The sequence below is a fragment of the Bos indicus genome, chromosome 5 (genome assembly GCF_029378745.1).
Source record: "Bos indicus isolate NIAB-ARS_2022 breed Sahiwal x Tharparkar chromosome 5, NIAB-ARS_B.indTharparkar_mat_pri_1.0, whole genome shotgun sequence".
Lineage (NCBI taxonomy): Eukaryota > Metazoa > Chordata > Mammalia > Artiodactyla > Bovidae > Bos > Bos indicus.
This window is the reverse complement of record NC_091764.1, coordinates 49490825-49505839: the sequence shown is the minus strand read 5'-3', so window position 1 is coordinate 49505839 and position 15015 is coordinate 49490825. Positions and strand designations below refer to the sequence as shown.

At 39.3% G+C, this 15015-nt stretch overlaps 2 protein-coding genes across 3 annotated transcripts in view; one reads left to right on the top strand and one right to left on the bottom strand.

Annotated features, from left to right (window-relative positions):
- The window catches only part of XPOT (exportin for tRNA), a 168274-nt gene that overhangs the window by 74607 nt on the left and 78652 nt on the right, over positions 1-15015 (top strand). The gene's annotated exons all lie outside the window — the stretch shown is intronic.
- C5H12orf56 (chromosome 5 C12orf56 homolog) overlaps positions 1-15015 on the bottom strand; it is an 80086-nt gene that overhangs the window by 42902 nt on the left and 22169 nt on the right. Inside the window, exons 2-3 of the mRNA XM_019960887.2 lie at positions 8001-8163; positions 1595-1667 (exon numbers count right to left, since the gene is read on the bottom strand). Of these exons, the coding sequence (XP_019816446.2) occupies positions 1595-1667; positions 8001-8163 (236 nt within the window). The remainder of the gene's footprint in view (positions 1-1594; positions 1668-8000; positions 8164-15015) is intronic.

Sequence of the window (15015 nt, the reverse complement as noted above, 5' to 3'; positions counted from 1 at the left end):
AACAGAATATACCAGATTTAACAGGTAAGATAGATGGATCTACATTTATATCTATATATATCTACTGAATGAATGTTGAATAAAATGCATTGCCCTCTAATTCCAATATTGCCTAAATTCCCCTTTTAACCTATGTTGGACGTCAGCCACTTTTAACAGAGTTCTAACCTCCGAGATAACCTACAACTACAACACCTACTGCATACATTACTTATACATCTCTTTTATTTTTCTAAACTGGAAGAAAACAATGAGGCTATCAGAGAGTGGTCTAGAAAAATTAGGGCACTGTACACCAAATGTGAAATAAGGAATGTTGAACTTGAGAGCATGTGGGGCTATCCACTGGCACGGCCCCTCCCTCAATACTTCCAGTTACGCAAGCCATGTTAGAAACATCACTTAGTGCCTTGAGACAGGAAGGCAGAGACCGCTCCTCCAAGAATCTAGTAACTTATGGTGCTCAGGGTAACAATGGAATTGCAACCCCTTGAAACATGGCTTCTGATCACATGGATTTATATCAAATCATGCTCCTCTAAGCCTATCTGACACAAGCCAGGCTTCCTAAACCAATTCTTTTTCTTTTGGTGAGGAAAAAAAGTTATAATAGTGACATTTAGGTTTAGAAGACCTTTGTACATCATTGTGCAAGGAGAGAAGGTGAGTATGAAAGTAAGTACAGTGGGAAAAGGACCCTGCCCAGTATCCTGAGTTACTACACAGCATGGTGCACCATGGGTCTGTGCGTACTTCTCAAATACAAGTTCACTTTTTCTTTGCACCATTCTACAATGTTTTCCTAACCTGGCTATTCCTCCCATGTCATACCTGACTTTCAGGGCCCCAACACACCTTAATTTTCCCCCTGCCTGTCATCCCCTGAATCAGAGCTCTTAGAATCCTATGCTCCCCTCCTCTTTCTAGTGTCTAGATACTTAAAGTGTGTAATAGAACCATACTTTGAGTTGTGCAGCTTAGGAAACTCCTTTTAAAATTTACACATGTTCCAGTTTTCCCCTGCCTCTATCGTAGCTTCTACCATTCCCACAACTGCAATATCTGGATCACCATGTATGATTCCTTCAACAACTGTCATCTGACATCTTGACTCCTCCCCCAAACTCAATAAAACCTTTCTCCTTATTAAATCTCTCTGACAATTTGCTCAAACTCATTGAGGACACTTAGCATGCATACTTTGCAGTATCTTCATTTATGCAAATATCATATGTCCTGGTTAGAATCAGCTTCTCAAGGGTAGGAACTATATCTTACTCATTGTTGTATCTATTACAGGGACAAACTTCCTACTACACAGAATCAGAGTTCAGTAAGTGTTTTTGAATTTGATTTTAATCATTTACTTATATTGAGACACTGTATAGTCCATTGAAATGGGAAAATTTATAGTTTATAACTAACTGGATTTGAATTTAGAAGAAAGCCTCCCCAAATACCTTCATAATTATATATATGAGATAAACAGAACTCAATTCGAAGATTTTAGTAGAGTAAAAGCACTTTAAAAAGCCAATTGAAATGTAAAATAAATTTTGGTCAGCAAGTTAAAAACATAAACCAACAATCTCACCTGAAAATGGATTCATTCAGACTGTTAGACTTTTTGCCTCTCCAAAAGATAGGCCCATTATTCTCTTCTTTGACTAAGGAAAAAAGAAAAGTTAATTGGTCATTAATTACATAGTTTGAGCTTATAAAGAAGCTATAGTTACAGGTACTGATTTGATGACTCTTGCATTTATTTATTTAGCTGCGTTGAGTCTTAGTTGTCTCATGCAGGATCTTTCACTGCAGCGCACGGACTCTCTAGTTGTTGCTCAGGCTCAGTAGTTGTGGCACTTGGGCTGCCTGAACCCTAGAGGAAGGTTCCTCACAGGCTCTTCAGTCCCTGGAGCAGGCCCCCAGGTTTCTTCCACTATTTGGCTCTTCTCTTCCCCCTTTGGATTCCCTAAGAGGCTCCAAAATCTTTTCAATAAATTCTCTTTGGCATTAAGGCAGAATCAAATTGTTTGTACTTGCAAGCTAATAACCTTTACTAATACGTAAGTGTTTAGGACCCCAGTCATCACAGGCGCTTGAAATGGTAGGCATTTCACAAATTCAGTACTAAATGTGATACAAATAACACCTTTGGTTTTTGTTAGAATTAAGTAGAACATATTAGTAGAACACCTGTGGCCTAGGGGTCAGACAAGTTTGAGCTTATCTCTTCTTCAGGACCACATATTACAGGATGTCTAGGAGGTGAACCACAGGAGTCATATGTACAAACTCCTTTCCTGGGCAGTACCCAAGCCACGAAACAGGCAGCTTGGAGAAACGGAAACACAGAGTACAGCACTGCCGGCATGCTGGAGGGGAAAGAGAGTGCTGGGGCTGCTTCACTGAGAAGCTGATACTACCCACAGTCAGCCTGTACCTAGCTAGCTTCAAGTCATCTCTTAAATCTGATTTCATCCAAGTTCACCAACCAAACTTGAACTTTGTCTTTTTGTGTATGAGGACACTAAGAGGTTGTGACAAAACTTTAGTGTCAGTGTCCCTGCCTCTCTATATTAGCTTTTTAATTTGTAACAATGGAGTGGCTAAGCTTAGGATCATCTGTTCTCCACTGAGAAATGAAGTATGGCTAGAGTTGTGTTTCAGCACTTGGTGGGATGTCTGGTCTCCTGGATGCCAGTGATTGGAACCTGGCAGGGCTATACTGGCAATAATGACAAGAGAGCCTGAATACAGATAATAGAGAGATCTGCCCCTGTGTTATCTCGTGTGCACCAGCAGTCTTCAATCTTCTTCAGTAGCTTAGGTAGGAAGTCCTTCAGCCAGTTCGGCACAGTGTGTGTCTGATGGTACATGGTGCTGGTCAGCTGAGGAATACTTTCAGAAGCAACATGCCAAAAAGAATGAACCTGCTGTTTTGCCTGTAGGAGGTTTGATTATATTTGTCAAATCTTATTCCTCTGGGGAAGACCGACAAGCTTATGTATTGATAAAAATTATCCAGAGACTTCCCTGGCAGTCCAGTGGCTAGGAGTCTGCGCTCCCAATGCAGTGGGCATGGGTTCCATTCCTGGTCGGGGAACTTTTATCCCACGAGCTGCATGGAGCAGCCCAAAATTTTTCTTTTAAAAAGTTATCCATTTAACCTAAGAGACTCATCAGTGTCTTGTTGTTTTGGCTTTACCCCACATCACTAGTTTTAAAAAACATCTAGGTTTTAGGTTTAAAATAAAAATTATGCACATACACATGTATACATATGCACAGACATATAAAAAACTTTGATTCTGTTTTTGTTTCATTAAATTATTGTGTCTTGTTCTGGTTTGGGATTAGTCTACCTCACTTTATGCCAGTGTTTCAAAATATGCCACTAAAACCTTTAAGGTCTTTTCCATGATTCTAGAACTGCAGTGATCAATTTGGTAGCCATGAGCTACCTGTGGCTATTAACATTAAAATTAACTAAAAATTCAGTTAGTAGCACTAGTCATCTGAGGTCCTCAACAGCCACAGGTAGCTGATGGATACCGTTTAGACATAATGAGACTAGATATGGAACAATTCCATCATTGCAGAAAGTTCTATTGGATAGCGCTATTCTAGAATGTACCTGAAACTAATGGGCATTGATAACCCCATTCATTCTAGAGCTCGTACTGTTAATACAGCTCACCACTGGCACTCTGCTGTCACCAAGGTTGTTCATTCAGAGTTTACTAATCATGCCCTTCATCTGTGCGCGCATACTAAGTCGCTTCAGTTGTGTCTGACTCTTTGCAACCCTATAAACTGTAGTCTGCAGGCTCCTCTATCCACGGGATTCTCCAGGCAAGAATACTGGAGTGGGTTGCCATAAAATGTGCAATTCAGAGTGCTAACTGTGGCCCATACAGGTTTACATGTGTACTATAGAGAAAAGCCTCTTTGTAGCTCCAGAAAAGTTGGGCCTAATTAGAAATCCTGCTTTAAAATATGGTAATTAAACTCAGTATTTATATTAAAAATGATCTGAAATTTTGAGCCTCCTTTGTTAAGATGATCTACTTGATTGGAGTGGGAGCACCTTTACCACATGACACAAATATTCCCTAGGCTTTCACCCAAGAGATTTGGAGTTCTAATAATTATCTTTATTTAAATACTCAGTAATTAATGTGAGTGGCTTCTCTAGGCATGGCATCATCATTATTAACATGAAGGACTCTAGTAATGACTACCGTCAAATAGACGCTTAGATAGGTTTGAGCGTATCTCTTGCTTCAGAATTACATATTACAGAATGTCCAGGAGGTGAACCACTGGGGTCCTGTGCACAGAGCAATACCTAACCCAGGAATAAGCAGCTTGGAGGCCAAGAGGAATCTGAGCACATCAGTGCTGACTTGCTGGAAAGGGGGCATGTTTTTTATCCTCCAATGTGTGCTACGTATGACTCCTTGAAACAGCAATCATTTCCTGTTTTTGAAAATCCCTTTGCCAAAGTGTCAGATGGTACCTTTGGAAATGAAAATAGAGGAGAGGAGGGGAGAGGTGTCATTCCATGAATGTGTGTGTGAACAAAGGATACGTTTTAAAAGACTCTTCACTGTTTTTAACATCATTTGCAAAGTTTCTAGGAATTTAAATTTCATAAAACTTCTACCTATAATTGGCTTCTTTAATGCATGTTTTCATCTTCTTATACGTGTTAAGGGAAAGAAGCCAAGAATAATTATGCTTGTGGACAAGGATAAATATGCATTTAAGGCAACCAACACCAGTTAGATATCCTAATTAGTGTGACAGGAGACCTGGTGAGCAACCAGGGATTTAACAAGTTTGCTAATTAGAGCAGCTTTTAAAAACAGCCGCCATGCTCTAGAGTGTCGATGTGGTAAGGTCCTTATCCAGGACAGTGTACAAACACTGGACATTTTTCTCACACTCAGTAGCTCTTCAGTACTCCAAAAGGTTGACCCTGATTTTGAGTGGAGTCCAGTGAAGAGTGAACAGGCTGATACTGGTTGGTCTGTCTACACTGGCTAGATGCCAGAGGTGGAAGGGCCTATCCAGTGAGCCACCGTGGATCTCATTCTTTCTTTCTCTCTCCATGCTAAGCATGCAGTCTTCATAGCTGCCTACTTTCCTGCTGTGTGCCCAGCCCTGGCCACATGATTTCACATAATGCAATGACCTTGTGACGCTAGTAACAGAGACAAGGACGCTGAGGCTCACAAAAAAGTTGAGTGACTTGCAGACAGTCATACAGCTGGGAAAAGTGAGAACCAGTATGCAAATCTGGCTTAGCTGAGTCCCAAGTCTATGCCTTTTTTTCTGCTTTTCACCAGCTCCCAGTTATAGGGATGGATACTTTAAAGGACTCCTTTGTATACATGTACATTTCATATACATATATCAAATACATATATATGTGTATTTTTCATGCACAAAATAAGACCAAGAAAGTAAGCAGTGCCATGCTGAACTATATAATCTATTTTTATCCAGTCACCCTTGAATTTTTAAAACTTCTCCATGAGAAATGTTTGGGAAGGGCCCAAAGCGTGAAACCTAGAAACAGGCTGCCAGGAGTCCGGACTCCCCACCTCCCTTTCTCTAGATCATCTGCATCTCCTTAGGCACAACTGGAAAATCACACACTGAGCTCCCTAAAAACAAGATCTAAAGGTGACTTTTCATGTTTTTAATCTAGATGTGAATCATTCTTGGGAACAGATTTCCAACCAATATTTTTGAATGAAGAGTGAATGCTGTTGCTGCTGCTACTGCTAAGTCACTTCAGTCGTGTCCGACTCTGTGCGACCCCATAGATGGCAGCCCACCAGGCTCCCTTGTCCCTGGGATTCTCCAGGCAAGAACACTGGAGTGGGTTGCCATTTCCTTCTCCAATGCATGAAAGTGAAAGACAAAGTGAAGTCGCTCAGTCGTGTCCGACTCTTCGCAACCCCATGGACTGCAGCCTACCAGTCTCCTCCGTCCCATGGGATTTTCCAGGCAAGAGTACTGGAGTGGGGTGCCATTGCCTTCTCCGGTGAATGCTGTTAATAAACCACAATTATCAGGGCAGGGCTGGTGACTCCCTTGCTGGTAAGAGGCCCAGGGTTCAGAGAGATGACTATAAGGAGTTTTCCTAAAGCCAGGTGTTCACAATCTTTCTGGTTACCCCCTCACAATCTTTCTGGTTACCCCCTGCACTTCTTCACCAGGTCTTTTCATTAAAATCTCTGATTGTTGATAAGGTTACTAAAATCAAACAAGCACTGACCAAAGGGAATTCAGAGTCTAACTCATTCTTTTTTTAAACCAATATTTAGTGAAAACACTTTCCTCTCTTTTTTTCTTTCTTCTTTTATTTTCCTTCCTCCCTTTCTTTCTTCCATACATTTCTTTCCTTCCTTTCTACTCATGGCAAACTAGGCCCAGGCACTATGCTGCTGATCATGGATAGCCAGCTTATCCTCAGTGTGAAGAACCGAATCTTCTCAACATCGTTAATCATAGGGAAAAGCAAGTCAAAACCACAGTGTGCTGTCACTTCACACCTGCTAGGATGACTCATCAAAAGGTCAAAAGATAACACGTGTTAGCAAGGATGCAAAAAAAGAGAACCTTCATGCACTGTTGGGAGGGAATCTAAGTTAGTACAGCTATTCTGGAAAATGGTATGGAAGTGCCCCCCAAAATTAAAAGCCATCCCACTTCTGGGTATATATCTGAAGGAAATAAAATCACTGTCTCAAAGAGATATCTGCACTCCCATGTTCATAGCAGAATTACTTAGAGTAATCAAGAATTGTGTAATGGGGTTTCCCAGGTGGCTCAGTGGTAAAGAAACTGTCTGCCAATGCAGGAGATGCAAGAGGTGTGGGTTCAGTCCCTGGGTTGGTGAGTACCCCCGGAGAAAGAAGTAGCAACCCACTCCAGTATTCTTGCCTGGGGAATCTATGGACAAAGGAGCCTGTCGAACCACAGTCCATGGGGTCACAAAAAGTTGGACATGACTTAGCAAATGAGCACACACAGTCAAGAATGGTAAACACCCTAAGTGTCTGGCAATAGATGAATGGATAAAGAAAATGTAGTGTGTGTGTGTGCGCGCGCGCGTGCGTGCTTAGTCGCTCAGTCCTGTCTGACTCTGTGACCCCATGGATGGTAGCCCTCCAGGCTCCTCTGACCATGGAATTTTCCAGGCAAGAATACAGAGGCAGGTTGCCCTTTCATACTCCAGGGGATCTTCCCGACTCAGGGATCAAACTTGTGTTTCTTGCATCTCCTGCATTGGCAGGTGGATTCTTTACCACTGAGCCACCTGGAAAGCTTGTGTATGTATATATGTATGTGTATATATGTATACATATACACACACAATGTAGTATTGTCCAGCTTCTAAAACAAAGGAAATTCTTCCATTTGCAACAACATGGATGAACCTGGAAGACACTGTACGAATAAGCCAGGCACAGAACCTGTAAATACTGTATAATCTCACTTGCGTGGAATCTAAACAAGGAACTCACAGTAACAGTATAATGGTGGTTACTGTTGTGGGACTTGGAAGTGGAGGTAAGGGAAAAAGGTAGGTGTGCATCAAAGGTTACAGAATTTCAGTTATAAATAAGTCCTGGAGACTGAAATGTATACCATGGTGACTGTAGTTAACAACAACATGCTGTATATTTGAAATCTGCAAAGAGAGTAGATCTCAAGTGTTTTTTAAAAAAAAAAGCAAACAAAAAAGTAACTGTGTGTGGTGATGGATATCTTAATTAGCCTGACTGTGGTGGCCACTTCACAGTGATGACTTTGATATACATATTTCAAAACGTCACACTGTACACCTTAAATATCAATACATAGATTTGTATTTGTCAGTCATACTTAAGTAAAGCTGGGAAGGAAAAAAGAACATTATCTTTTTATCTCCTATAGAAATGTATCTTTTCTTATGTCACCTAAAGAAATATATTACATACCTTTTTTGTTGTTAGCATTGGCATGATGAAATGGAAATAAGAATTTCCTGACACCTTTTGATTTTTCACACTCTTTTTTTAAAATAGTTGAATAATAAATGATACGAATGTGTTGGTTGGTTTCTCTATCTGGTGGACTTAGAAATTCTGGGTAATCATCAATCTGAAAAACAAAATGAATAGAGCTAATTAAAGACAAATACAACTGCTCATCTTTTCTGGGATAATAAATCCCCCAAAGCTTATGGCAATTTTAAACTGCATTCTTTCTTCTTATTTTTTTCCCTGGGAAATCTTTCCTCTTATTGTTAGGTTTCCCAATTCCTCCTCTATTCATTTTATTCTTTACTAAAAATGTGCTCAGCAACAAAACCTAAGAAACTAATAAATAGTAAGTGTCTTTATTTGTTAAAATATACCCTACCACTTCCATTTTAAAATTTTTTAAAGAATTTTAAAGGCCTTAAAATGTATAATTAATTGGGTTTAGACTAGGATTTTTCTCTGCAGAGGACAATAGCCATTTGTAGAGAACAGTCTACAAAGATTCTGTGAATACAAATGTCAAGGTTTAAACTATTGGAAGTTTCCTACTTCTACACAGCTTTTTCTTCTCTCCAAAGTGCTTGTTTTCTATTCTTGGCTGAAAAGGAGAAAATCTCAATAAATATTTAGGACTTTTAGATCTTATTTATTTATTTTTTTAAATTTTATTTTATTTTTAAACTTTACATAATTGTATTAGTTTTGCCAAATATCAAAATGAATCCGCCACAGGTAATCTACTTCCCTTTTTATGACAGATAGGCAGCAATAGCACATGATTGAAAAGCTAAGAGTAAAGGGAATCACCTGTGTGTACCTGTGTGCTAAAAGCTTCAGTCGTGTCGGACTCTTTGTGACGCTATGGACTGTAGCCTGTCAGGCTCCTCTGTTCATGGGATTCTCCAGGCAAGAATACTGGAGTGGGTAGCCATTTCCTTCTCCAAAGGAGAATCACCTGACACATACTTAAAACTATTAATTCAAATGTCAGGAGGGATTGCTCTGTACTTTTTACAGGTGCTTAGAATTTGGGTAAAAATGTTTCCTGTGATTGTTTAGTTCCATCATTTTCTTTTCATAAATATAAGAAGGAGATTAATGATAATAATTAAAAATCTTAATTCTGATACAGAGTAACCAAAGATAGGAAGATGGAATGAAAAACTGTCAGGACCTACTTAAATTATTTTCAAATATGTAGGGTAATTCAAATCAGGCTAATGAAACAAGGCCTAGTGGAGAATGTGCTTTAGTTGATACAAAGTTTTATAGTTAATAAAGGAATTCTGCACAAGAGTCCTCAGAAATGCCTTTATTTTGGAACCTGCAAAGTTTATAAAATTAGAATGTTACACATAAATAGCTAAATTTTATGATTTGTGTAACCGTATTCTGAATATTTTTCCCTTGCTTTAGTCAAGATAAATTATGAAATGCTTTGAAATAGGCAAAAAAGATTACCTAGGTGTTCTTCTTTTATCATCTTTAAGCTATTTTAAAACTGTAAGTTGTAAAAAACTGATAATAATTCAAATGATTTTTGTTCATAATGATACGGATTGTTTGTGTCCAGTGGAATAGAATTGATCATTGACATCTGATACAAAGAACAGCTATTGGATATCTGCACCAGTGTGAATTTGTTTTCTAACTTTACTGATCTGAAACTATTAGCTCTTTCTATATCTGCTGCTGCTGCTGCTAAGTCACTTCAGTCATGTCCGACTCTGTGTGACCCTATAGACCGCAGCCCACCAGGCTCCCTGACCCCGGATCAAATCCGAGCTGCCTGATATGGGAGTGCAGAGTCTTAGCCATTGGACCACCAGGAAAGTGCTAATTAGTAATACTTTTTGTTTTTAATTTTTAAATGTATTATTTTTGCCTTGGCTGGATCTTCCTTGCTGTGCCCAGGCTTTCTCTAGTTGTGACTAGTGGGCTTCTCACTGTAGTGGCCTCTCTTTGTTGGGGAGCTTGGGCTTCAGTAGTTTCAGTTCTCAGGCTCAGGAGTTGTGACTTAGTTGCTCAAGGCATGTGGGATCTTCTCCAACCAGGGATCAAACCCTTGTCCCATGCATTGCAAGGCAGATTCTTAACCACTGGACCACCAGGGAAGCCCCTACATTAGTAATTCTTAAAAGAACTCTGTTCTCATGGCTTGTAGAGATAAGTAAAACCACTTATGTAAGTAAAATGTTTCTGCCCCAAAATAAGTACATTTAACATCTAATATTTTAAATGAGCTGTGCATATTCATTGGAAGGACTGATGCTGAAGCTGAAGCTGCAATACTTTGGCCACCTGATGCGAAGAGCTGACTCTTTGGAAAAGACCCTGATGCTGGGAAAGATTGAAGGCAGGAGGAGAAGAGGTGGCAGAGGATGGTTAGATAGCATCACTGATTCAGTGGACATGAACTTGAGCAAACTCTGGGAGATAATGGAGGACAGGGAAGCCTGGTATTCTGCAGTCCATGGGGTCACAAAGAGTCGGACATGACTTAGCTACTGAACAACAGTTCTTTATATTGTATTTGTATAATGTGTGCCACGTGCTTAGTCGAGTCTGACTCTTCGTGATCTCATGGACTGTAGGCCGCCAGGCTCCTCTGTCCCTGGAATTTTCCAGGTGAGAATAATGGAGTGGGTTGCCATTTCCTCCTCCAGATCTTCCTGACCCAGGGATTGAACCTGAGTCTTCTGTGCCTCCTGCATTGCAGGTGGATTTTTACCCACTGAGCCATCAGGAAAGCCTTATTAGTATAATATCTCAGTGTTATTAGCTATATTTAAGCATTATATAAAAATCATGTTCATTCATTCATTTTTACAAATGAGATGTAACTTTTACGATGTCTTTGAAAACAAGCTTCATCACTACCCTTAGAAACATTTTGTCTAGTTTTTTGGCATGGCTTTATTATCTTTGTTTTGCATATCATCAGTTCAGTTCAGTCGCTCAGTTGTGTCCAACTCTCTGCGACCCCATGGACTGCAGCACGCCTGGCCTCCCTGTCCATCACCAACTCCCAGAGTTTACTCAAACTCATGTCCATTGAGTCAGTGATGCCATCTAACTATCTCATCCTCTGTCATCCCCTTCTCTTCCTGCTTTCAATCTTTTCCAGCATCAGGGTCTTTTCCAGTGAGTCAGTTCTTTCCATCAGGTGGCCAAAGTATTTAAGTTTCAGCTTCAACATCAGTCCTTCCAATGAACACCCAGGACTGATCTCTTTTAGGATGGACTGGTTGGATCTCCTTGCAGTCCAAGGGACTCTCAAGAGTCTTCTTCAACACCACACTTCAAAAGCATCAATTCTTCGGCATTCAGCTTTCTTTAGAGTCCAACTCTCACATCCATACATGACTACTGGAAAAACCATAGCCTTGACTAGATGGACCCTTGTGATAATGTAATATCTCTGCTTTTTAATATGCTGTCTAGGTTGATCATAACTTTCCTTTCAAGGAATAAGCATCTTTTAATTTCATGGCTGCAGTCACTATCTGCAGTGATTTTGGACGCCCCCCCCGCCCCCCGTTTCCACTGTTTCCCCATCTATTTGCCATGAAGTGATGGGACCAGATGCCATGATCTTAGTTTTCTGAATGTTGAGTTTTAAGCCAACTTTTTCTGCTCTCCTCTTTCACTTTCCTCAAGAGCCTCTTTAGTTCTTCTTCACTTTCTGCCATAAGGGTGGTGTCATCTGCATATCTGAGGTTATTGTTATTTTTCCTGGCAATCTTGATTCCAGCTTATGCTTCATTCAGCCCAGCATTTCTCATGATGTACTCTGCATATAGGAATTCCCTGGTGGCTCAGATGGTAAAGTGTCTGTCTACAATGTGGGAGACCCGGGGTTCGAGCCCTGGGTTGGGAAGATCCCCTGAAGAAGGAAATGGCAATCCACTCCAGTACTATTGCCTGGAAAATCCCATGGACAGAGGAGCCTGGTAGGCTACAATCTATGGGGTTGCAAAGAGTTGGACAAGATTTAAATAAGCAGGGTGACAGTATATAGCCTTGACATACTCCTTTTCCTATTTGGAACCAGTCTGTTGTTCCATGTCCAGTTCTAACTGTTGCTTCTTGACCTGCATACAGGTTTCTCAAGAGGCAGGTCAGGTGGTCTGGTATTCCCATCTCTTTCAGAATTTTCCACAGTTTATTGTGATCCACACAGTCAAAGGCTTTGGCATAGTCAATAAAGCAGAAATAGATGTTTTTTTGGAACTCTCTTGCTTTTTCCATGATCCAGTGGATGTTGGCAATTTGATCTCTGGTTCCTCTGCCTTTTCTAAAACCAGCTTGAACATCTGGAAGTTCACAGTTCAAATATTGTTGAAGCATGGCTTGGAGAATTTTGAGCATTACTTTACTAGTATGTGAGATGAATTTTCTTGTCAGTTGCCTTATCAGACTTTCTATTTGAAAGGTCTGAGTAATAAACTAATCATAGTCAATCAACATCTCTGTCTTCTACAGATAGTTTTTGTTTTATTGAGATGCTTGCTTGAGAGTTCTACTATAAACTAAAGATCAGAGTTTGTGTCTTCAACAAAGAAGGCCAGTTTTAGAGCCTCCTGGGAAAAGAATTGAGCCAGGTTCTCCAAACTATTTTTAAACATATTTTTATTGAGGTATAATTGACATATAATTCTTCAAAGTATTAACACTTCAACGCTGACCTGATATTACATAGTCAACCCTCAAGACTGTACCAGTGGGCTGAGTCAGGATTTCCAGGATTCTATTATATCAAGAAGCAGGTGACTTCATAAGACTCCCAACCCAATATTTATCAGAATAAGAATTAACAGTTTAGGACAAGATGAAACTGATGAGGGGAAGTTTATTTTTATTATTTCTTTGGACTATTATTAGTATTGTTTTAATGTTCTGTTTTTCTGGATACGAAAGGAAGCTCTTTCTCTTTCTTCTTAAATAATAATCAGTATGTAACATAGCAATTTAGTAGATTCTACTTTTGGAAACTGAAAATGTTTAAATATCAGATCTTTACTGACTCCCCCAGAATTCAGAAACTTTTAACTTGATTGAATAAAGATCTGCTTTCCTTTTTACCAGGATATAACCTGACAGACACATTGATTGTATAACTACAGCCTTACATGAAGCGTAATATTTAAGTAGAATGCTGGTTTAACCAGGTATGACGGGCCATTTTAAGGGCCAAAGTTTGGCTGTACCTATGGTACCAATGTTAACAAAGACTTCCTAGGAAAACTGGCCTGGTACCTAGGTGTACCAGCCTCACAGGTATTAGGAAAGTCACTCCCTGGCAGACTAGAAAACTCAAAATTTTTGAACCTCAAGAAGACCCTCCAGAAGAAATTTCAAGATCCCAAAAATTACTCAAATTTTATTGGTACCGCAGGAGAAATCTGGTGGAGTTTCTTAAGCTTGATTTCCTAGCTTTGGGAAAGCAAATACAGGCTTTTAAAAGTCTAACCTGCATTCATTATGGAATTTCCAGATAGAAGTTAAATCTACAGCAGTGGTAGTTGTTCAGTACCCTAGATTTGCAAAGTATTTTTAAGGAGGCCTATCTGGTAAATTAACCGTCTTGTTGCACCTATGTAAATAATCTGGCCAGCCTGAAGAGTCTTATTGTGATAAAGAATCTTTTCTCAGAAATTCCCTGGTGATCCAGTGGTTAGGACTTGGTGCTTTCACTGCAGGAAGCTGAGTTCAGTCCATCGTTGGGGAAAACTAAGATCCCACAAGCTGTGGGGCTTGGCTGAAAAAAGAAGAATAACCTTTTTTTTTTTTTTTTTTAGATTATTATGATAGTGGTGGTGGGAAAGACTTTGAAGTGGGGACAGGGGTGATTAGTAGAAATTCTGCTGGGGGTAACCTATCTATGTGTTTCATTGTCTTTGACATATTTTACAATGCTGTTATTTGTAGAAAACTTTGCTGTGTTTTTTAAAAACATACAGAAACATAGCGTTTCTAAGAGGTAAATCTATCAACTTTTGTCCTCATTTCTTCCTTTGTTTATGCTTAGAAATGCCTTCTATACCCTAAAATCAGATAAATATTCACCTACAATTTATATTTCCTTTATGGTTTTCTCTTTTACAGTTAACTCTCTAATACTTCTGGAATCTTTATTGGGAGTGTTCCTTAAGACTTCAGTCTGTGATTCCAAGTGTATTTAGTGTTACTCTGATGAAAATCATGCCTAAGTAGAGACTGAATGCAAATAAATATGTAAACATTTCTGAGTCAAATTGCTTACTAGCAGTTTTGGGGAGAGAAAAAGTATTTATAATTTTTGAATAATTACAGTTCATGAAAAACAGCACACATTTTATATAATAATACTTGCAGCGAATCTATAAGGTAGTCATTATTAACTCCATTTTGCAATGGAAAAATCCAAGATTCAAAGAGTTAAGTTCACAAAACTAGTAAACAAATGGTGGAACTAGAATTACAAATCAAGTTACTCTGTCTCTAAACCCAACTTTATAAAAAAACAACTAAGGTTTAAGTGCACAGCCCTATTAGTGGTCAGAGGTGGGGGTTTTCTCAGAGAAGAATTTCTTTTAAAAATAAGGCAGGAATCCAAAAAGTAATCAAGCAGCTGGATTCATTATTGTGTCAGAGTTTCAGTCAAATTATGCTAATTCCTTCATTTGGAAGTAAGTAGAGTCAGACCTCTTTTTTAGTTTCTGTAATCATCGAATTTGCTTAGCTCTGTCATTCTAGAACATGGTATCTTGCTTAAATACACTAAGGTGACATTGTATACAAAGAAGTCATTTAAATTTTTTCTGTATTCATTGGCATCAAAAAATGTCCACGATATGCTGGAAACTAAAAAATAACAGATTATAAAACAGTAAGTGGAGCATATGGGCTTCCCTGGTGGCTCAGGGCTTCCATGGTGGCTCAGACTATAAAGAATCTGCCTGCAATGCAGGAGACCCAGGGTTTGATC